The sequence below is a fragment of the Vidua macroura genome, chromosome 2 (assembly GCF_024509145.1).
Source record: "Vidua macroura isolate BioBank_ID:100142 chromosome 2, ASM2450914v1, whole genome shotgun sequence".
In the NCBI taxonomy this organism is placed as follows: Eukaryota; Metazoa; Chordata; class Aves; order Passeriformes; family Viduidae; genus Vidua; species Vidua macroura.
The window spans coordinates 94,648,147-94,673,111 of record NC_071572.1 but is presented as its reverse complement, the minus strand read 5'-3'; the positions used below and the strand labels follow the sequence as shown (position 1 = coordinate 94,673,111).

Genomic DNA, 24,965 nt, shown 5'->3' with positions numbered 1-24,965 from the left:
CATGAGTCAGATGCTGGCATTATCAAGTTCTTCCTTTCTCTGTGTTTGCATAAGATCCAGTGAAGAGAATGTGACTGCCCTCACAGGCAATGGAGTTCAATGTTTTCCTAAATTCAGTGACAGAGCACATGGAGGAATGAAATTTGACAGAGACTCACTGAAATATCCTGAGCATTAGTGGGATAGCTGTGAAAATTAAGACAGTAAAAAACACAGTTGGAGAGCTGGAAGGAAAAGATACTTGTGCTCGGCAGTAAGGAGTTCTCTATTTTGTTGAAAATACAGGAGAGATGAAGGATGTGTGGTTCTTTTTCAGATCTGCTTCTTATGTAAATAGTACAATGCATGCCTTATGGCACAATCCAGCAAAGCAATCATGGAAATAAATGTTAGACATATTTAGGTGCAGTGATTTCAATGACAAAAATGTGTTGAAAATTTTCAACAGGAGATCAACCTTATTCCTTAAGACAGTGTGAAACTGCACAGTTGGACCCCTTACGACAGTTTAGATTTATCTTATCCTCAGAAGAAAATTACTTTACATGTATCCTTTGATTGTGATCTAGGTTACAGGAATATACTGCTGTAAAAATATAGCATTACTGGAATTTTCCAAGTCCAAAAATAATTTAGTGTCCAAATACATACTTTATCTGATTTATGGCTTCACAGCTATGTCTAAGCCAGTAGTGCCAAATAAAATTTTCTTTACTGTGATACGTAGGCAGTTCTTTTTAAGGTATTTGGAATTATGTCTAACATTTAAATTAAGCAAAAGTTTCCTTCTAAAAATATTCAGCTATAGTCATGTTTTTAAAGTGCAATTTCATCTTTTACATTTTAAAAGTGTAACTTCATTTCGTACAGCATCAGTGCTCAAATATATCTGTGACATGCTTAATGAAATCAAGGACCCAATACTTGCAAAAAAAAATGCAGTCATATCCTACAAGGGTGGTTTTTTTTCTTGATATCATTGTGAAAGTAGTTTTCTGTACTTCAATAATTTACCAATTCCATTCAATGAATATCTCTCAAGAAAGCAGTCAGACAAAAAAAAAAAAAAAGAGTGAATTTGTCCTCAGCTTCCCATATGTGAGCAGATTCCTGACACCTATGTAGAAATGTGTAATTGAAATAACATTTGCATAAATTCCATTTAGTAAGGATGCATTAGCTGATGCCAGTGAATGTGAGGACACTTAATCAAACAGTAAATAGCAATGCATGTCCAAGCATTGATCAGTTAATGCAGACATTGTCAGAAGAATTAAATAGATCATGATGTCCTTTTGTTCTTTCTCTTTATTTAGTATAATATACTGTTGCTTTCTAAATCTCCTCGGGGTCTTTAATAAAGAAAGATCTCTTCACTTAATTTTGACAGCTGTGTAATTGGGGTGTTAAATCATCCTCAGGGATGTAATCAAAATGATTCGACTCTGTCACAATTCTCTGGGTTTTCTACTTTGTTTAGAGAAGAAGGGACAGATTTTGGTAATTGCAATCTCTTGTATTACCTTAAAAGTCAAGCACTGATCATTATAATACAATAGTTATATTGTAGAAGATCTCCAGGTCACTTGTAAATAAATGTAATTCAAAATTCAGAATAACCACTGTAGTAGATATAATTCCAGCGTAGGAAAATCTGATCCAGAAAGACAATTTAACAGAATTATAGGATTTGGTTTGCCAGAATCAAATCACAAAGCAGCATCAGAATCTGGAAAGAAATAATCATTAAATCTGACACCAAATCATGACTTTAGCTACATAAAATGCATCAAATAACTACCTGAACTCTAGACTCTGTTTATGAAAAGTCACAGGATCTGTGCACCAACACTTTCCATGCTTAATGGAAAGGTGACAGCAGTGTCTGTGAAACTGAGGCTTTGTTCACAAGGTGCCCCATGCAGAAATGGGATCCAAAAGGGAGACACCAGAGTGGGATCTCACCACCTCCTGCCCTTCCCTATCTGCTGGTCAGACTCTTGGCCTTAACCCCACAAGTGTCAGTTGATATATTTGTTCTGGTTTCAGGTATCTCTGCTTGATGGCAGTGAAGTTTCCTTTAGACTAGGAAATTCTGAGAAAAGGGCAGCAATCCCAGCACCTGTACTGTTTCAGCCTTTGGTCAAATGCTATGTTTGCTACAAAGTGTACACATCAACTGACTCAGATTTCCTGGATTTATTCTAAGAAACAACAGTAGGGCAGGACTCCAACCTAAAATCATATGCTAAGTAGGAGGGATTTCAGCTAATGTTATCCCTTGGAGTTATGCTGAAGTGCTAATTCAAGTGCTCAGTGCATGGTAAAGTTCCTGTAGTGCCAGTCTGCAAAAGTAAATTCCAAGCAACTCAGCTTAGAAGTGGTGCACAGAGGTAGATGGAAGTTCAGTCAAGCCAGTGGACACTTCAGCATCCTCCTGGAAATGACCTGCCCATGCTCTCTGAGAACATTTTTCCTGCAAACAGGCAATATGCTAATGTCTTGATACATTCTCAATTTCCACTGTATAATAGCACTAATGACCTTGACAGAAAGCATTTCCTAGGGATTAATAACCATTTGAGATTTAATGACCTGAGGCTATGCCTCAGGCCATCAACTCCTTCAAGCTGCTCATTAAATTCTTAGGGTACACAGTCTGCTTCAATCACTCCTGCTTAAGCATTTGCTCAGTGTCACCTAATAACAATATTCTCCCTGAGGTATTTCCTCTTCAGAGGCCCTGGAAATGTGTTTGTCCTTAAGACTTTTGGGAAAATAGCTCATCATTAATTTTTTAGGTGATTTGTGTTTCAAGTCAGAGCATTTACTCAGACTGTCACTGAGCTTTTGGTGTGAGGAACTCAGTAAAAGTGAGACAGTTAAATTCATAAATTGCACCTTGAAATATAAACTATTTGTTCTAGTTGCTTACAATCTCATAATATAAATCAAGAGCAAGTAGCCTCCAGCAGCCAAACACTGGTGGTTCAGCCAAAGGTAACTTATTTGAGAGGTGATTTTGGACAGGCTACCACTTTCTAGCAAAGACTGGCTTCATACTAGCTCTAAAAGGCACCCCAAATTCAGATCTGTGCAGAAGGAACAATATAGAGCAGTGCTGCCTATTGGAGGAGAAGTGCTTCTTACCAATGAAGTCGTAAGTCAAACCTTGTCCCATGTTATGGTTATGTGTCCCATGTTGTACTTGTGAAGGGTGAACTTGTTTTTCTGTTGAAGATTTTTCATTTAAGGGAACATTCTTCCCATATTCAGATGGCACTGAGCACAATTGGATCTTGGTTAAATCTGCTGCTGTGGTGTTACATTGTGTTCCTTGTTTATTTGTGTAAGAGTGCGGCGCAGCATGCCAAATAGGCATGGCACAAACAAATTGCTATTGCAAGTGTCTTCCCAGAGTTTCAAAACTGAGAGAGAGGAAAATGCTTGGGGAAGAAGGCAATCAGCAACAGTTGTGGGAAGCTGATACAGGAAGCATGGTGCAGAGTGATGTGTCTACAAATCAGTTATATTGTCTTCACATCAATTACAAGAATCTTCTGGTGAGGCTCTGCCAGGATCACGTTCTCTCATTAGTCTCTGTTGTGCACTGAGCAATTAGTTCCCTTGTCGTGTCTAGGGAGAACTAGGAACAGGGCTCTTAGGGAGCTGGAAAGTGGAGATGCCTACCCCTCTGTCTGTCTGGGAAGACCTGCCCTCAACCTGACTTGAACTTGGAACCAGCCCTGTGCTTTGAGCTAACATCTTTGTCTAGAGGCTGCCCACATATTTAAGGAAAGAAAAGCATTTTGCTGTCAAATTCTAAAAGTTTAAAGTACTGGGAGTTGTTTATAAGCTTCATATACTTCATCTTATAAAACAGTTAAGAAAACCTGCATACCAAGAATGCATAGTATCAACTGCAGGGGGGGAATCTTGATAACAGGAGTGAATTCTAGTGAGATATACATATAACACATGTATACATACATATATATATGGAATATATACATAGAGATATATATGGAATCCAGCAGATGAATTGTTCATGAATGAGGCATTGTGGTGATTAGGGGGTGAACAACATACGTACTTACTTGATTGTTTATGTTTCAGATTAGTGGATTTTGAGGTCAGGTAGCTAATCCCATGATACGCTTTGTGTGGGAAATACACGCTGTTTGTGGTAAACACGGAGCACCTACACAGGAATGTTCCTACATAAATCTCAAATCCCATTGCAAACATGGATACAGATCAGTATGCCACCACTGCAAATGGTGAATATTAGGTGCAAATAAGTGAAATTAGGGACCTCAAGTCACACCATCCATTAACAGGATGTGCCTCAAAGAAGAATCTCACTGGAAATGTCTTTGGCTTTATCTGCCTGTAAATCCCATATTCTCTGTATAGACCACAAGAAAAATGAGCTCTTTCTGTGCACAAGCCATTTTACCTCTTTCACACAATAAGATAAGAGAAATATTTTAAAGGGAGTACCTTCTTCTCTCCCTAGGCTTCAGTAGCACCTAGGATTAATAGTTCCATTGCAGTCAGTGAGATGATTTCCATTCTTTATGTCCAAAAATCCCCATGTATGATAATAAATATTCTGCATGCATGATGGAAGGCAGGTCATCTAGATATTTAAGTTCTGACATGTCCTATTGAAGGCTGTTTTATAAAACCAGCCCCTCTGCTGAGACCATTACTGTTGTATGGAACACGTGGGTGTGCCACTGACCCAGCTCTGCTTCTTCTGGCTGCTGTGGGTTTGAAACAAGCCTGCTGCATCATTCCCATGAAGATTTTAGGTGTAAGAATACAGCTCTGGTTGGAATTTCCTCTTAAACTCTATTGAGAATTTAAATGAGAGCCAGATGAGTTTTTTCCTGTTCATTTAGAAGAAAAATGCAGAACATCATGAGAAACTTTAAAACTCTAACACTCCCTGAAAAGCCTCACCACAATAACGTTTTTTCTGAAAAAGTGCTTTCCAGTGGGATTTGAGCTCGCAGGTGATCAACATTCATTATGTTTTTCTACCCCCAATGAGGAAAGGCCAGATTGGTAAACAGTGAATGAAGGAAATTCTTTGAAATACATCTAACAAATAGGAGCTTTGTAGTCTCAGTTTTGAGGCTACTTTTAGCAGCCTCAAACCGGTTTTGGCTTGGAGTTATGGAAAGATTAATGAAAGCCCCAGCTCTCTTTTCAAAATCAGTGTCAGCCAATGGAGCATCACAATTATAATTTTCACCTTTTGCAGTGTTGCCTTCCCTCACATCCTCCAGTGCAGGTAAAGCAGTGGCTTCCAGGCTGATTTGTTTGGGTTATTGTTTGTCCTTAAATTTGTACCAGAAAATACAGAACTGTAATTTTCAGTACACCAATGTGATTCCTTAGCAATAAGTAAGCTTTCAGAGTCTAATGCCATGGCCACAGAATACTGTGGGTAATAGGTTTCTAACTACCATTACAGTGTAAAAAACCACTGCAAAATGCAAAGCATCAGGCAAAACAACATGAGAAACTTTAAAACCCCAACACTCCCTGCCAAACATAGCCCATCTCCTAAATCAAAATACCTTTATCATGCCTTCAGTTTTAACCAGTGGTTTCAGAGCAACATGTGGGTTCTGAGGTGGTTATTTGCTGTCTTTAACTGCTATTTTGCTGAGATTTCATAGTCAGATTTAGTCTTCTTTCAAAAATTGAGCTGGGCATTTTTTATGGTAAAATCTGTAGGAGAGACTGTCTTTTGTAGGCAACTGCCTGCTTTCTGCTTCTGTTTCTGTCTGGAGAATAACTTACCTCATCATACTTCTAGCATATCTGAGGCTACACCCTGCCAAAATCTGAAAGTGAAATAAACCATCAAAAAAAGTCAGATTCTTAAAAGTGCAGACCAAGGTCAAGTCTAGAAAAAGAATATGCTTGGGAAAAAAGGTTTCCTTCAAAGCATACACAATCAAATTTCAATCTCTGTGTTTATCTACATATCTGTATGTCATTATTGTAGCTCTGGACAGCCAAAAATGTCTCATGTCCTCAGCACATACTTTCATTCTCCTGGCCTTGAGGAGACATAAACCCAGGACAACCCTGGAATCCTGTACTTCATGGAGTACATCTGGAGATGGGGAAGGGCTGATCCCAGAGGCAGCATAGCAGCTGGCAGGAGCTTCCCTCTGGAGCAGGTGTGAATGGCTCTGTGCCCCTGGGGACAGCTCCCACCTTGCACTCAAGGTGACTTCCAAAGGGGGGACGTGTCCTCGCACACTGCTTCAGGGCAAGGGCAGCTGTTGTTGTTCAGAGACTTCTCAAGGACTGAATGCAAATTATGGTCAAAACAAATTGAACCTCAGGCCCAAAGATTTTGAATAGCAGCCATCTCTCATCTCTTCTTTAAACAGGGTGTTTTAATGTCTTGCAGAATTACAGAGTGAGGCATGCTGCCTTCCATCTCCTTAATCCTCTGTAAATTTACTTCTAACAGCTACTGCCAAAATACAGTATGGCACTTGCACAGCACATGCTTCTTCAGTGATGAGCACAAAGCAGCTTCTGTTCAGAAGGAATATGTTGCAAGCCCATGAGTGACACATTGTGAGTGTTGAAGATTATGAAACATACTCTGAAACTGAGCAAGCCATAAGCACTTCATTTTTCAGAAATAGTCACATTACCTCTGTCATTCTGCTTGGCAAGTGTGTGTGTGCAGGCTTGGTGCATCCGCGTAGCACACGTTGAACAGGCACCAAGTGTTGAACCCGTGGTGTGCCAGCCGCACTGTGGAATTCAGAGGAAATATTTCAAATGTACATTTCAGCACTCTTCTCAGTTTTTTATAAAAACCCATGTTCTTTATTTGTTTATTTTTTCTTTGCTAGCCTTTCTCTTGGACTAAACTGACATTAAATTATAGCATGGACTTATATTCATTGATCTCCTGGTGAATGCTCTCTAATTCGTTCAGAATCAGGTCATGGCTTAAGGCAACTTCTGACTCTAACTAGGTAATATCTGCTGGAAAAGCAAGTGTTTTGTGTCTGTCTGTGGGCAGAGGATGCCATGAAATAAGTAAATTTAGAGATCAGCCAATGGCTGGACTAAATCTTTAGTAGCACTAAAAAAAATATCTCTGGTTTAAAAGGCCACTGATTTGTTAAAGTGGTAAAAGAAGACAAGCTCTTGCAAGCTACCTATGTGGCCCTCATGGATTTGGAGCATATTTTGAGCATACTACACACTTCAGCATATGTAATCTAACAATTTTGCTTCCTAAGGAGGGAAGAATTATTTTTCCATTTTTAAACTGGAGTGTAAGCGTTAAGTGATGTGTCTCATTTCCCACCGCAAGTCTAGCTGGGCAAGGGATTAGTCATTTACTTTCCAAATATCTAGCTGCTAGCACTGTCTAGAGACCAAACCATCCTTGCCCACTATCAGGCCAGTAATGATTCAGACGAGTGGGAATGTGCTCTCCAGCAGTCAGAGCAAAGGGACTTCCATCCATGAGATGGCAACTGAAACTATCCAAGTGACTTCCCATTAACTATGGGAAGATTAAGAAATAGTTGAAATTCATCCAGCAAGTTAAAAAGTGACAGGGTCTGTATTTCACTGACGTTTGTAGAGCCAACCCTCTGTATTTCCTCCTGTTATCCAACAAGAGACATTGACATGAAAACAGGAGGTTTGAGCTTCTTTGGTAGCTTTGGTGTCTCCTGATGGGTACCCCACAGATCCATTCTCTGGCACCAGCAAGGAGCAAGCACTGGTAGGTCTCCAGCCTTCCTGTTGTCTCCTTCCAGGCTAATATATGGAACATAGCTGAAGGCCAGGGTCTAGCTTTATAGAGTGATAACTGCAAACAGCTAACTTATCTAAGCTTTTTCATGCTATTTGATAAAAGAGCAATTTATGTCTTTCCTGCTTGTAGCTAAAAATAAGAGGAAAAAAGTGTAGAGTTGTTAGTCCTGGGTGGTGTGCTAATTAGTTCTTTGCTAACTCTGCTTCATTGCTGGCAATGATTACTGTTAAGTAATTACAGGGTTCCTATGACTCTGGCTCCCGTTTGCTCTGCAGTGTAGCAGGGGTGAGGAAATGAGAAGTGTCAGTACTATGGATACCCAGTGTTACTTCTGTCATAGCAAAATTTCCTGTTATAGGAAACAGTTATTTTGTACAATGGCTTATTAGATTGAAACAGACCTAGGTGAGCTGCAGAATGGAAAATCAGTATTTTTGCTACATTAGAAGTCTGTTCTCTACTGGGAGGAGCACATAAAACCCCCACAGCCTTCTATTTAAAAATGTATGGAAAGGAAACTAAAGGCTTCAGCCAAAAGGCTAAAAATAATAACTGTACCATCATAGCCAAGTTGTCTGTTCCTTCTTTCCTCCAGTATGAATGAATAAATGTTTATGTACAGCTATCATGTGAGAATTGGTTTAGCCTGTTTTCTGTGTGTTGCTCTGTAGCCATATGGACTGCAGCTTTCATTGTAAAGGGCAATGAAAAAAAAAATCTTATTATTTGTGTGAAGAAAAATCATGGAAGTTTGTTAGTTCACCTATCTAAAACATTTGAGTTAATTGGTAAAACTGTTGTTTCTGTATCATCCCTTTGGTTGTTCAAAAAACATTTAGATATGTATGTACTGGAGTACACAAAAACGTCTGCAGCCACCTGGTAGTAGAAGACAGGACTGGGTAAATCATAATCCAGTGTGCTTGAAAAGGTAAATGAGAGTTACACACTTCGAACGTCTTTGAAAATCTGCACCCTAGCAGGTTGGAAATTTAAATATCCTTAAAATTCTGGTCCTGGATATTGAAAGTTGTCTGTATCTATTCAGTAAAATTAAATAAAATTTCCATCACATGATGGATGATGGAAACTGAACAGCTGTCTGAGCAGTAGCTCCACTGTTCTCTAAAAAAGAACCTTAATTTGACTTTCCCACGTTAATACTGTTTACATGTTAGAGAAAATTGTTTGAAAGGCACTTTTGTAAAAATGAGTGCTTTTGTGAAAACAGAGTGAGGAAAGATGTTCTTTTTTTAGTAGGTGAGTAATTGTTTCCTTTAATCTCTTTGTTTTTTCTCACGACTCTACAAAGATCAGCACAGCCATGTAATTAGTGGCTCTGGACTAGATCATGCTGAAACACCCACTGGTGTGACTCCACTGATCTTACGGCACTGCATAGTCAAAGCAAAGGGTAAAATTTAGTTCACAATAACGTCTTTCCATAAGCACATGTTATTTCTTCCATCACTGAAATAATTTTAAAAATTAGTTGAACCATCAAACAATGGAGGTCATCTGGCCCAACTCCTCCTCATGGCAGAGCCAGCTTACCACATCACATCAGGCACTGCCAGAGGATCAATCCAGCTCCAAAAAGGAAGGTATTCCAAGTTCAGAATGTCCAGTAAAACAAAATAATAATTTGCACGGAGTATTATTTTACTGATTATTCATTTCCTCATGGAGTCATAAAAGACATCATGGTACCTTTCTTTAGTAATGTTCTTACGAAAAATAGCAGCTGGAATAAAGCAATAAACAGATATGGGTGTTTGATCCTCTCAAAAATAATCATAATGAAACAGTAGCTATCCACAAATGATTTTTCACTAGTCTTGAAGCATGATGAAATGTTAATAATATTTATATACTTCAATGGCAGCAATAGTGGTATGGTTGTGAATCAGAAAAAGACATCTGGGTTTGTAGGTATGGGTCTTGCCTGTACTTTCAGGCTCCTGGATTTTATGTAGATGACAGTTTCTTAGAAACTGTGTGAATAAGTCACCATCTGCTGTCTGGGGTTCTTTTTTGGAAGAAATACACAGAACGTCTTTCTTCATAGGCCCTTGCATGAAAAGAAATAATAAGGAAACAGAGGGATCTAAAACCAGATCTGCTTGTAGTGTTAACCAGCTGATAACAGCAGATAACACTGATAACACCAGGTGAGAGCTCAGCACTCTGCATTGCATTCGCTCTGCATGAGACATGGATTTGGACCTCAGTTTTGAATATTTGAGCTCTGCTGTATGGGCTGTGTTTTATCGATGTTCCTTGCACTACAAATTACTCATCTCACACAGAACTGCAAAAGAAAGTGTTTTAATCTTAATTTATGATAAACAAGAACTGTGACGTCTTTTTTATTAATACATCAAAGTATTATCTCCAAGGGGAGTTACTTTCATATTAATGTTCAGTGTCTAATAGAAATTCACAGCATGAAGACCACCTCAGATAGGTAGAGTTTCTCTGATGTATATCTGATTACCCATATGTAATTTGAACATCTACAGAATATGAAGGGCATAATCAAAGAATAATTAATATGTTGATAAGGAATTACATTTTGTTCTACTTATCTTCATAATTCAGAGAGAAAGTTTATGATGACAACATCTATCTTTTGAGGTATTGTTTACATTTTCATTCAAATTATAACATGAAGCATTCTTCTGCATTCCATAGCGCCTTTCATCTGCCAAGCTCCAATTACTGTCTCACAAATTCAGTATTGCACACATGCAAACCATGTTGGGTATTGTGGAAAATTTAAGCAAGTCATTGAAGTCTGAGACTTGACCTCCAGTTTAGGATACTGAGCTTGAAAACTCTGATTTCCAGAGACATTAAATCTTTGTATTTAACTGGAGTTACAAATACACATGAGAGTCAAAACTAATGGTCAGACCAGCACTACATCCTCTTGGGAGCCCTCTGAATGTCAGGACACTCCAGAGACATCTTGTATGCTGCTTGAGTTCAGGCTGTCTGGAAGTCTCCCCTAGCCTTGCAAGAGATGACGTTTTTCAAAACCTTGCAAGGACAGAGGGTAGCTGCAAGTTACATGTAGTGGGGTCCATCTACTGCATCCAAATTCAAACCAGATCTCAAGGGCAGAGTGCCAGACAAAACACCTTGGGCATTTTATGTGCAGTGAAGAAACATACCTTGTGTACAGATTGAAGAATTTACTGCTCTAGTGATTAAAGTATTAGCAATGTAATAAAAGAGTTGAGCTGATAACACTTATAATTCCAAGTATAAAGTTATGGCAAGTTTCCAGTAATGGCACAGTTGGAATTGGTACATATATAATTCCTATTAGCTGTTCCTCTCCTTGGTGTTATTCTTGTCCTTCCTTTCTGGGTTCAAAAATCAATAGTTCTAGTTTTCCTCAAGATGAAAAGAGGTGTAGAGGAGCTTACAGCAAGTCTTCATCTGAAATTGTTCACTAAGGAAAGTATGATGCTACTGATGGAGATATCTTCCTCCTTACTGTTGGGTCAGTTCAGGGTTATTTTTACACATTTCTTGAAATAGTCAGAGTCACTGAATGGTTGAGGTAGGAAAGCACATCTGAAGGTCATCTTGTCCAACCCAATTGCTCAAGCAAGGCCACCTATAACCAGCTGTGTCCAGGTTGCTTTTGAGTATCTCCAAGGATGAAGCCTCCACCAGCTCCCTGAGGAACATGTACCAGTGCTTGGTTACCCTTACAGGAAAAAAGTGTTTCATAATGTACAGAGCCTTCTGTGTGTCAGTGTGTGCCCACTGCCTGTCACTGGGCACCACTGAGAACATCCTGGCTCTGCCCTCTGCACCCTCCCTTCAGATATTTATCCTCACAGATGAGATTCCACTGGGGCTTCTCTTCCCCAGGCTGAACAGTCACAGTTCTCTTAGCCTTTCTTCATCTCTCAGATGCTCCAGGCCCATAATCATCTTTGTGGCCCTGTGCTGGACTCACTCCAGTAAATCTGTATTTTCCTTTTACTGGGGAACCCATAACTGGATGCAGCACACCAGATGTAGCCTCACCAGTGGTCAGAAGAGGGGAAGAATCACCTCCCTTCACCTGCTGTCACCCCTCCTAGTGCAACCCAGCGTGCTGTCTGCCTTCCTTGGCAGAAGAGCACATGGCTGCTTCGTGTTCTGTTGGTGTCCACCAGGCACCCAGGTTGCTTTCTGCAAAGCTGCTTTGTAGTCTTTGGGCTCTTCACTCTTCAACAATAGTGATTCAGTAGAAGATACATGACAAGAATATATAACAGACATAAATAGCATGAATAGGTACATGTACCTGCAGTTCCACTGACTACTTATTCATAATGTCTGTAGGTATTGGACTAGCAATGGTACATTTCAAAAATCGCTTTATAACACATCCAGGGAGCAAGATGTTTTCTAAATACCAGCTGGACACAATATTTCTCTTTTCAATGTGAGCTCAGCAGCTATTCCAATCTTCAGGCCACTATTTGGTCCATAATACAGGGAGGTTTAGATGCTGCCTAGATCCCCTTAACTTGGGAACCCAAAGCAGAAACTTACAAAGGAAGAGTCCGTTTTCAAAATTTGCCCCATAGTGACTCTAGAAGTCACCAGAAATTTTGAAATAGATCCCAAGGGATGGGATTGTTACCACTTCTCTACCTATTTGATAGTGCTTCTTCCACATTAAAAATACTATATACTTTATATTAGAGTCCTTAAAGACTCACATTTTCCAGACCATTATCCAAACACATTTTTCAGTGGGTATACAGTGCTCTTGTATAAGAGCTCTGTTAATTCTCAAGTCAGCAGTTCTCAGATTTTGAATGACAAGCCAAATAGGTGGGATGGGCAGTGTGGTACTGGAGAATGGGGGGGCTGGTACTCTCTCGTCCAAGTCTATACAAAGCCAAGACTCATGGGCACTGTCAGAAGGCAAGAAAAAGAATATCATTCCTAATGGGGAAGGAGGAGGATGTAAAGGGAACCAGGTTCTTAATCACTTTTGTCCATTAGCAATACCAGAGTATTTTTCTTAAGACTAAAGGGAGCAGAGCCTGATGTCCTTGTCAGCTCCCAGTACGTATATATATATATATATATATATATATATATATATATATATATATAATGCAAATTTATTCTATCTCATAAATCCTGCTAGTGGTTTCAGCTGGGTAAAGTATTCTCCTTGTTTCTTGTCATAAACTGCTGCAGCATTCTTTTGTGCAGCTGCCGCATTTCATCCTAATGCAGCTGCATTTCACCCAGGGATGAAGTGGTCCCTATATATAACTTTCTCTTCAGTTTTTATAACCGTTTAAAGGGCCTCAAGATGAGATGTGGGTTGCAAGCTATTATTTTATTAGTGTCATCACAAAGTGCTGCATTGTACAAATCAATTGTAAGCTAAGAAAAGTGGCTTTGAAGTGATACTCAAAGATAAAGAGAGATTTTTGGGGTTAGGAGGGATTTAAAATCCTGTTTCAGGAATTTCAAAGGAAGATGGCAAAAAATGGGAAACAAACTAGCGTGAAGTAAGGTTGTATAAACTGAGTGGGAATGTGGGACAGTGGGTAGCAAAGATATCAGAGAAATGAATGACAGAAAGTTAAAGTGGCTTCAGAGTGGAAGACATGCAAAGGAAAGGGGAAAAGGAAACCAGCAGTAAATAAGAATTATGATGATGATGATAAGGAGCAACCAAAAATCTCAAGAGGACACTCAAAAAAAGACCTGAATCTCTTGTTTTTATCACATTACTGGACCATATAACATGGATGGGATTTTCAGCATTGGTTGGATCTGTTAAACATCTTTGCAGTGTTATTAATGTTATTTCTGAAACGTTCAAATGTTTAAACCACTTGGTGTCCAAATCTCATTGCATTCTTATGTTTAGATGCACGATTGTGCTGTACACCCTGTTACCAGGAGTTCCTTGGAAATCTATATAATGGGAGAATTCCCTAGGGAGTCAATTTTATGCTAGACTTTCAGGAACTGCCTGATAGAGTGGCTAATTGCTCTGAAGTAGGATTCCCTCAGGACATTTCCTACTCCTAAGGTCTTTATTGTGTCCCTGCATGCCTGCTGTCCTGGTGTGCTGGCTGCTTTGGTGGCCCCTGGAAGTCACCTCTTAGCTTAAAAAGCATGTGGAGTGTAGCACATTGCACAAAGGTCTCTCCTGCACTGCAAACTCTGATTCCCCTGTTACTGTTTGCACAGCCACCTTCTTGTTATTTGCATGAGGAAACTCATTGCGTTGTACCCCTAGCTCTGATTACACCTAGATGTAAAAAATACTAATACAGACACTGTTCCCAGACCTGTAAAGTTTTGTGCTTGATGAACCTGCTATAAATCTCAGATCTACCAGTTTTACCAGTATCCCATTTATTTGGGAAAGGAATTCAGCATAATCCTTTCACCCAAGGGGGACGTGGCTTCCTAAGTCCATGATAGAATAACACGTTTTTCTTGGGAAATGCAGCCTTGCTGAAGATAAAAGACTAATGAGAAGTCTCCCAGATGGCCTGTACATAATTTGGTTGCAGTAGAGAGCAAAACAATTGTAGTCATTGAAAGAAACATTTAATACAGTCCCAGACTACGTATGAGTAAGAGAAGTGTCAGCAGCTCAGAAGGAAAAGCTGTATAACCTGATCGTCTAACCAGGAAAAAGCCTTTTCATAACACTGTCTTTAGCTTGGTTTCATTTATTCCTTTCTGGAGAATGCTTCTGCAAATCTGTGTTGGTAGCAGTGAGTAGTAGTAGATAAGGTTCCAACTCCAACTCATCTCCTGATACCAGTGTCATGTGGCAATATCAGTTCAGATTGCCTTCCCTCTTTTTCATTCCTTCTTTTTAATTAATCTCCCTGCTTTTGTGCTGTGTGTAGAGTGAATAGTAGTTCCCAATTTCCTATTTTTGTATTACCCCTGATTTTATACCCTTTTAGCATAACCCTTCCTTAATCATCTGCTCTCCAAGGTAAACAGTCACACTCTTTTAATCTCTCAGCATACAAGATTTTTTTTTTTTCATGTTCATAAATAATCAGGCTTCTCACTTTCAACCTCTCTAAGAAGTCAGAGCATGAATGGACACATTTGACTATTACTCACCAAGGGTAAAGAATTACACATAAAGGAACTACTCATGAAAGATCTCTTTCTATTGACATTTAAATTATATTCAGCCACAGTAGTTTAAAAGGTCCATATTTTATTGTAATATTACTAGTACCACAATATTCCATGAAAGGTTTAGGACTATTAAAATAACACTTTGACAGTTTTATTTGTCCCTTCCTTGCAAAGCATAACCTTGTCTCCAACACTAATTATATGGCATGATATAAAATAATTCCAATGAAATTCCACTTTTGAAAACCTTATTATCAGGATTTATTGACACATGTGCACCATAGTGCAGTAAAACATATAAATTCATTGTATGCTCACGGTTTATTTTATTTATTATATATTTGTACTATAAATGGTAATTTTACGTCTGCATGGTACAATTGCTGTTGCATTATTATTGGAATTATTCTGGAAAAGCCCTACAGAGTGGATGGGAATGGGGTAAACCATTAAACCTCTACCTAAAAGCATGAAAGGTTACTGAAAATTGTATCTGTCTTTATTAAATTGCACAGGGATTTTTCCTTAGGGAATATGACAAGTTTTTAATTTTTCCATGCTCTATACCAGCTGCTTGCACTAGTGAAGTGAGATGATAAGACAGGAATTAAGGTATTAACCTGTTCCTTGCAAGCTGTAGATCATGGAATCATAAAAACATAAAACGGTGTTGCTTGGAAGGGACCTTAAGGTTACAACCCCTCTGCAATGGGCAAGGGACACCTTTCACTAGACCAGGTTGCTCACATGTGAGCTCTTGTTTTGCCGTGAATTTCCTATGAGAGTTGAAAAATCATCTTTTCTCATATTTACAAATATATTCATGTTCTTTCCAATTTTGCATCCTTATACCCTACTGTAATCTAATTTCAGAGCTCTGAAGAAGCTTTGCAAATGCCACTCACCTGTCAGCCTTTAGTGGTACATCACAGCAGAAGGATGGTAGAGTGATGCATTTAAATATCAGAAATTTGGAATTTGGGTTGTCCAGACTAGATAGCTAAGGGTAACTGAGGAGTGGCATAACCCTGTTTTTATGGCCAGATAAGTGTGAGGCATCTAATTCCCATCAACCTTACCTCTAACCTGCTTATGTACTTCTGAAGTGCTGTAAATCTCCATCTATAAAATAAGAAGAGTAAAATAGATAAATATCCTAAAGACTCTGAGATATAGGGCCAGGGAGTAATGGCAGCCATTGCAGTATCTCAGACTGAGCTGCAAGAAGAAGCTGAAACGTGCTAGAGCTGTTCTCATACAGCTTCAGCCTGAACTGAACTTTTCCAAAGAAACCATCTTCCTTCATGAGTGCTCTTCTGGGAAGACATCAGGATGGTGACATTGCTTGTTGGTGACTTGACAGGTTTATGGGACACAAGGGTTGTACCAGGACCTGTGAGACAAGGCACTCTGAATGTCTACAGCTGCCTGGAGCATGCCTCAGGTCTAAGACACCATCAGTGTTTCTTCCCCAGGAGTATTCTCTTGTTTACCTTTCATGGAGGTTTGCAGCAATTCCTGAGAGCAAAGGGCATTTTACCACCCTGGGTTGAGCTGAGCCTCCAAACTGACCCTAGAATGCCAGGTAGCCTAGAATTTTGTTCTAGAAGATACAGCGCAAACTCATCCCAACAGTTTTCCTCCTCTTGCACGAAAGAGTAAGACAAGGACCAAAAGCTGATGTAACCAGACTAACCACTTGACTCCACAGTCAAATGCACTTCTTTCCAATTAATTGATTAAACAATTTCTTTAACATTCCTAGATATTTTATCTGAATATAGTAAATTAGATTTAAGTGGTGAGCAGTACAGGAGGAATACTAAAGTGAACATTAACAGTGATTTGTTACAGAAGGTTAACAATAAAGGTTTCACATAAAGTTGACATAAATACAATAGATGGGATAATTTTGTACCTTATTTATTCTAGTTGATAAATCTTTCAGTGCATTGTGCAAAGGGACATCTGCATTTTAAATAAAAATGTAGTTTAGAAAAAGGAGAGAAACACCAAAAGAAGACAGAAGAGACAGGGACAATGGCAGAAGGCAGAAATAAGATGAAATACTGATATCTAGACAGGAAAAAGGAAAGGACTATAGTAACTAGGTCTTAGCATTGATATTTGTAGATGGTGATAAGATTCCAAGCCAGAAAATTAATTTATTTACATGAGTTTCTCCTGACAGAGCTTTTCACCAAACAAATTTTTAGACTTTTTAGACCTTTAGTTCTCCTGTGCTCCTTTAGGAGGGAAGGACTGTTCCATTGGTTTGACTTTCTTGAGCTTGTTAAAATGCACCTAATGTAGATTAAACAGAACCCTTAGAGGATTTGAGCCAGTTTGCTAATCCAGACCATTCCCACTTTTGGAGGGTTAGTTTTCTACCAGCTTAGGGGGTTGAGCTGGGTCTCTGAAGGGTTAGCCAGGAGCTTGTGTGGCACGAAGGGAAGCAGGAGAAGCAGCCAGCTGGCATTGGATAGGCAGGGCAAGGATGTCCCCTTCGGTGGCAGCTGGTTGCTAGACTGTCTGGTGTTGAGCAGAAACAAATCAGTTTGTGAAGAATCAGAGAAAGTGTTGGAAGAGCAGAAGAGATGGCAAACAACTGTCTCCATTTCAGCCCCAGAACAGCCAGAGCCACCCACACGGTTTGTGGGAGACAAGCTCAAACCTGTTTAGTACTAAAGATGGACTCAAAGCCAAGACCCAGCTGTGCTCTGAATACTTGTCACATTTCCGGAGTGAACCTCTCTCCTCATTTTCCTCTGAATTATAACTCACTACCAGTAGAAAAATGAAATGGAAAAGAGAAATTTGTTTTCTTCCAAGCTTCAACTAGAAACTGAAAAAAACTCCTTAGAATTCTAGTCCTGTGAGACATACTGACAGTTGCCAATATTTGCGACTGAATTATATATCTAGCCTTAATAATTAATGATTGTTCTTAACTGCTGCCCAAGCAGGTGGAAACCAGTAGGCATTTTTTTCCAGCCACAGAGCAGAAAGAACAGTAGTGCATAAGGACAAACCCACCATCAGGTGTGCTGGGGCAAGCAGCCTTTTTGGTCCTGCCAAGGAAGATGTTGCTTGTGGGTCAGTGGTGGCTCACGTGCTTCTGGTAGGAGCTGGAGGAACTGTGCCTCCTGGCAGCCTTGAGCCATATCCTCTCTGAAATCACTCTTCTCACCATGACAGCCCTTCTCTGTGCTGTTGACAAACTGCCTTGGTGCCACCTGTGAACACACATGGGTTTCCAGGTCCTTCAGTGTTGCACCAAGACACTGCATCTGCTGCAGGCAGAATCAAACCCCTGTATTAGCCTGGACATGGGAACAGAACTGGGACAACACTGCTAAAAGTATTTCTACCACCCTCCATTGACACAGCCACTGAGGTATTTTTGGTGCTGTACATCTCCTCTCAAAGTCCTCACTAATGTTTCACTACGAAGTAAGAAAAAGCAAATATTAGGATATGGGCACAAAAAGAGAAGGTTAAACTTAGCATGTCAAATTATTGTTCAAATATTGTAGTATGCAGTAATAAAAGCATCTATATTGCATTCTGAGCTATAACTTGGATTATATGCCCAGGGCAAAATAGTAGAAATCACCTTTGATATCTGCTGAGGAGTGAATCTTTTGTTGTGCCTTTTCACCTAAACTGTGGGAGAGACCAAGAGTGGAATGACTGGAACAGGTGGCCTTAGCCAGCAGGAACACACTTGTATGAGCAAAGTCATGTTTTGGACTGTGCCAGCAGCCTGGTGACTTCTCTCCTCCAGCTGTACTCTAAATAAAACCAGAAACAGAGATATGGGATGGAACTGGGAACTGATACATGTCTTGAAACTCAGTATCCTGGAAGATTAGCAAATCTTACTTGGGGCTGAGGTAGTCATTCAGAAAATTAGAATACTCCCCAGAAATGCCTTCATGGAGGATATAGAGTCAAAGTTTTGAAGGCAGAAGTTAATCAGTCAATAATATTTGACTGAATACAGTGTGTTGCAAACAACCTCACCAAAACAAAGTAAAAAAACACCACAAAAAACAACTTCAGAGAAGAGCGAGATCTACTTTCCTGGTTATTCCCCATAATTACTCACCCATTGCAACCTGAGATTTTTTAGATCTTGTTTGGGCTGCAAGAGTATTTCTCAGCAAGCTCCTCTGAGTAGCCAACTGCAAAAAAACATTGAAATATGATAAGCGTATAAGAGCATTAAATGGTAGCATTCTCCATCACCCACAGCCTCTGTCAGTTGTGTTTCCAGGCCAGATGAAGCTAGAATGTACGTACAGCTGTTCTGAGTTGTAAAATACATTTTGAAATGGGATTGATTTGTCTGTGTTTCATGAGATTGAATTAAGCAAAAGAAAAAAAGTATAAAGACTTGTCTTTTTTCCAAGCATTTAATAGAAATAGTCTAACTGGAACATAATAGAGATGTGCTTTCAGCACAGATGTGCTGTAGTGAAGCCACGTTTTATGTAAGCTGCTTATTCTTTTGTGCAGTGTCAAGAACTGAATGTACTTTCATACTTCATTTTTTGGCCTTGACATGAACTAATGTCAAAGCAAATGAAGACCTGGTGGTAAATCCTTTTCAGCACTGCTAATGATTGTGACCATTGTGGAGCTGTTCCTGCCTGTCTAATCGTCTTTGGGATATTGAGCTTTTGATACACAGACCTTGTATTCTGAATTTTGATTTCTGCTACAGAATTTGCTGGTATGATTCATTTTTTGGGGATCAGAAAGGTGTGCAGGTCACACACTGTAGAGTATATTCAAAGCAGATTTTACAGTGAGCTGCAGTGGGTAAAGTCATTAAGGGTATGATGAGTGATCTGAACAGAATTACATGGGCAAAAGTTCACGACAGCATGTCTTACATATAAAAATGCATTTTAGTAGAAAACTGATTTACAACTGGATTTTTTTTCACATGCAAGGCAAAATATGCAGAAAAGCAGCTGAGCCTGATCATCTTCTTCCAGTTCCATTGTTTGCTTTATAGTTAGGGTTTTGTATTATGGCTGTCTAGATTTTACAACCACAAATGTGCCAAAACCCTTGACTGGTTCATTCAGGTTGATTAATACGCAACATAAAATGTCTGCTTTCTTCAACACCTGCATGCTGTGTTTCTTTGTGTTTTGCAAATGTAAGAGGTACAGATATTTGCTTTGACTTTGATCCTGTAAACCGAAACTGTTCAAGCAGTAGATCCTGATCTAGGTTTGGACAGCAAAGAGTTGTTTCCCAGGTTTGCTCTGAAACCCACATTTGTGTGGATGAGCCTCTGTTTTCAGTTGTTCCCCCAGCTGGTCTGGGAGCAACTGCACATGCAGGCAGTACAGGTGCTGGGCAGAGTTGGACCCAGCATGCTGCTTTCCAGAATGTGAGCCCATGGAGCTTGCTAAAAATGGAGATGCCCCTGCAATTGTCCCTTCAGTATCATGACACCTGCACTGGGGTTTTCCTGGCAGAGATTTCCATGGATTTCATGTTGCATTCTGCTCTGTAAGAAATGTCAGAACAGGAAAGAATGCAGTGCCTGCTCCCTGTCACCCCATTTTCACCCTGCTCCACCTTCATATCTTACCAGCAACTTACCCTTGGGGGAGGGTAGATCACAGAGCCACAAACCTGGCCGAACAACTTCTGCCACAAGGAGATGGCTAACACTTGGTCCCAGCCACCAAGTGGCTTTGTGCACCCCAGGGTCCTGTGGAGACAGGCAGGTTTCTTAGAGGGACTCTCTTCTGATGCTATAAAGTGTGATTCAGAGTGATGACAGTACCATAACAGCAAACAGATCCTACCAAATTCCTTTGTTATTTCTTTGTAATTGAAAGAACTTCTAATTCAAAATAACAAAGTGTGAACTGTTTTCTCTTTCCTCTTTTTACTCAGAAATCGAAGCAAAGGAAGCGTGTGACTGGTTACGTGCAGCTGGATTTCCCCAATATGCTCAGTTCTATGAGGGTAAGTAGGTCTTTCTCCTCTTTGTGCAGTTCTGAAAGTGCACTGGGCCCTCGCCAGAAGAGCTTGCAGTCAGCCAATTCCACATTTGACTGAGTTATGGCCATGGCTCAATGCTTCTCAAAGCCTCAGCTGCTGGAGTCATACTAGTGCATAAAGAAAAGTAAGATTCTTACCCTCGTAACCATGGGAAGTTAAGGAAAAAAAGGGGGGGACATAGCTTGTGTAAACCTCAAAGGTTAACAAAAATAACTACAAAATATCTATAAGCATGAGTCTATTTTCTAAAAACTTTCTGAACCATGCCTGAAATAAGATTAAAACACTAGAAGTTATTGAAAATTTCAATCATGCTGAAAGTGAGACTGAAAATTCTGCAGAGTTACCAAAAGTGAATAATCTGAGTTGCCATTCACATTTGCAAAGTAAGAAAAGCTGATAGTTCAGTGCTACCTCAGTGCAAATGGTGGTGTCACCTTCCTAGGTGTTAAGTTCATGCCCAGGGAAGCAGCGTCCCAGAGGGCAGGGCCAGTAGTTGCACTGCTGCTGTGTTCCGTAGTAGTTTGGGGACTGGAGCTGAGTTTTTTCTGCTCTCCCCAGCTCAGTGCTGAGAGGGAAACTGAGCCTCGTTTTTCCCAAAGTGCATGTTCTCCCTGCCAGAGACACCCAGCTCAGGCCCACTCAGGCTTATTAGCCAAAAGGCAGCTCTGCCAAACACCTCTGGACACCTTCCAGGGTCAGCATGAGTCTGGAGGCAGCGCAGATTCACACATGGAATGAGGGCCAAAGAGCCTCGTGGGTCAGAGCCAAGTCTGCAGGGAGTCAGCTTGGATGCCATCCCTCCCCTCGTGTGGGGCTGAGAATGGCAGAGAGTGGGATGCTGAGGACACCCCCATGGCCAGCTGAGCTCCATCAGGGCTCAGGTGCTGGGTCCTGTTGGGCTGCTCAGGTGCCTGGGGACAGGAGCGCCACTCAGAGATGCTCAGGTGGCTCAGGAGGCAGGCAGACTCTGTTAAATCCAGCAAGGAACTAAGACTAATAAGCCTGCCAGACCAAAACTGACACAAGTGTGTATCTAGCACAGTCTCTGGGAAGCCAGCAGTACTTTTGTGTCTGCCTTGTATTCGGAGTATGTCACATACTGACTCCACCGGAGAAAGGAGAGCCTGCTGCCTGCTTAACACATATTCTCTCCAAAAAAACAACCTGTGCTGGGCTCCAGCAGTTCCCATGCAGTCAATATGTGCTCTAGACAGTCTACATCTCTGAAAACAAGGTGCTTTTCACAGGCATCTATTATGTCAGTGTTGAGCAGTAGCGTCTGAAAATGCTGGCTGAAGTTCCTGTATCCCAGCATCCTGCTGAGGTACCTAAGCATGGCAGAGCAGTCTGGAGAGCAGCCCCAGCACTGGAACCCGTCCCACTGTTACAGAGCTGTGTCACTTTTCATTGCAAATGTCCGCTTCCAGCATACTATTCTGGCTTTTTCACTAATATTGGGGATTATAATTCAGTTTTGGGTTTCTTTGTTTTTTGTCTGTTATTTGAGTAACCCTCTGTCTGAAAACACTGTTATTTGGATCTGTTTTAACAACAAAAAGCACAGAATATTTCTGGGGCTTTGGCAAAGTCTATCTAGCAAATAACTCATTAAATCACTGTAATGAGAAGGGAAAACCTTGTTGCTCATGTAAAGTAAGTGTGGTGATAATTCCCTGATCTCATCCGTTTGTGCAAGGTGCTAAAATGAACAGCTAATAGTTGAGTATTTTTTTAAGCCAAAACGAAATCATTTTGCTGTCACTCTAATGCAGTGAACATTCAGCTGTACCTTTAACAGGGAAAAAAAAAAGCCAATATGGTGTCAGAAAGAGTCACAAATACAGCTGGAAGGGAACCAGAACCGAGTGAAATTGGTCATACTAGATTTTAGTGAGCAAGCACATGCAAAGCAATTTAAATGTAGACAACGTATTTTCATTTCATTTGAGTAGCAAACAGCCATCTTGTGTCTCCTTTTACAGACTCCCAGTTTCCCATTGACATTGCTGCAGTAAAGAAAGATCATGATTTTCTTGACAAGGACCTTGTAGAACCTCTTTGCAGGTAAATAACACTCCAAGTTTCTTTTCTGATAATTTAAAAGCATAAGATCATTTTTAACTGTTGTCATAGTAGCAGTTGAGGTGTGTGCTTGTCAAGGTGCATTAAATGATGAGCTCTATAATGCCACCATTCTGAGTTAATTTCTCTTACAGGAGATGCTGCAGTAGGAGACCCACTACACTCACAGAAAGCATCACATAATTTGAGAAGACCCAAATCCAATTGATTTGAAACAGATGCTTTTTAAGAACTAGCAGTAGTGCAAGTAAACCCTGAATAAATGAGAGTCACATTTGAGTTGCACATTAATAACTCTTACATCTAAGTCCAGCAAAAAAGATGAAACTTCATTGCAGAGAATTCAGCAAGCCCTTTTCTCTGGCAGCAGGCACGGTTTTCATGCTGCTGTGATTGCCTTGGTACTCTCATTTGGCACCAGTAACAGAAGTGGGACTAGACCCAGTACTACAGACCCCCCAGCAGTACAGATGCTACAACTGATCCATGCTTTGCCCCTCCCAGCAGTCCTGTGTTTGCTGTTTATCTTGCTTTTTATACTCTGTGATGAATATACTGTACTGCATTGCTCAAGTCCTGTCCCCCAGGAGTCAAGACACAGCAATTCTGCGGCAGTTTTGCAAAACCACATTGCAGAGACATTGTTCCCCTCTTCTTTCCCCTCTGCTCAGCTCAAGCTGGGTTCTGCTCCTCTCCTCTTCAAGTCAGGACAAAGGAGCATCTAACCCTTAACCAAGCAGACTTCATTACATGTTATGGAAACTTTCACAACACCAACATCAAGATAATTGGACAAGACTCTATTTCCCCTTCTGCAACTGCAGCTAAAGTCAGCAGAGATGGCTTTAGGAGATGCTGTTCCACATCATACTGTACATTGTAAGGATTACTGAGTTTGTGGTGGAGGAATGCAGAGAAGGTTTCTGAGAATCACCAAAAATAGGGCTGGAAGAGACTTCATCTAGTCCACCTCTGAATCCCAGGCTATGCCCCTCAAATCCAGGTAGTTTCTGGGCATAGCTGTCAGAATGCTTTTCCAAAATTCCGCTGCTGCAAGCGAGACCTGTTGCTTCTCATGCTGTCTGTTATGGCTATGGGGAACAGAACATTCTCTTTCTGTGTGTAATAGCCTTTGTGTCTGAAGGTAAATCAGTAGGAAAGACTTGGATTCTCCAGTGATCTCTCTCACAGATGCCTGAGAACAGAATTAACTGCAGACTTGATCCACTGCTGCTCTGTGCTGCTTGCTGAGAGAGATTGCTGTGTGGGAGATACCTTCTTCCCATACATAAGTACATCCCCCTGCTTCAGTCTGGCATGATGGAAGACATACTTTGCTGCAGTTTGGGAACTGGAAAGTGATAGAGATAAGAGATTGAGTTCTCTTCCCCTCTGCCCTTTACCACAAAATTGAAGGACCATTAAAAATGCAAGAATTATGTCTGTTCCTGCCCCTTTCTTGTGAGAGAAAACAGTGAGATACAGTCATTTCATAGCTCTGTGATGATCCCTAATCATTCTTCTCTGGAGTAATTGGCAATGGTGTTGCAACAGTCATGGTCACCAGGCATCCAACACCTACACAGCTAAAAAGGGGAACAGCTCATCTCTTGCTCCTCCAGCCTTTCTGTAGACTCACAGAAACACCTACAGTTATACTATGTTGATATATTTATGAGGATCATTTTACAAGCTGAGAAGCTAGAGACTTGGTTGCAGTAGGGTTTTTTTCTCTTTTATTAAAATACGAGGGTTTGGAAAATTAACTAGCAGCTAGATAGATGCACTTAAGGGAAAAAATGCTTTACATTAGCCTAAATCAAAGGACAATGATAAGACCTATAGAAAAAAGCATAGACACAGACATTTCCACACT

General features: G+C 40.4%; 1 protein-coding gene across 2 annotated transcripts in view; it reads left to right on the top strand.

Moving 5' to 3' along the window:
• The window catches only part of STARD13 (StAR related lipid transfer domain containing 13), a 288,367-nt gene that overhangs the window by 229,659 nt on the left and 33,743 nt on the right, over positions 1 to 24,965 (top strand). For both annotated transcript variants that reach the window (XM_053969881.1, XM_053969882.1), the window contains 2 exons: positions 20,897 to 20,968; positions 22,990 to 23,071. In XM_053969881.1, the coding sequence (XP_053825856.1) occupies positions 20,897 to 20,968; positions 22,990 to 23,071 (154 nt within the window). The remainder of the gene's footprint in view (positions 1 to 20,896; positions 20,969 to 22,989; positions 23,072 to 24,965) is intronic.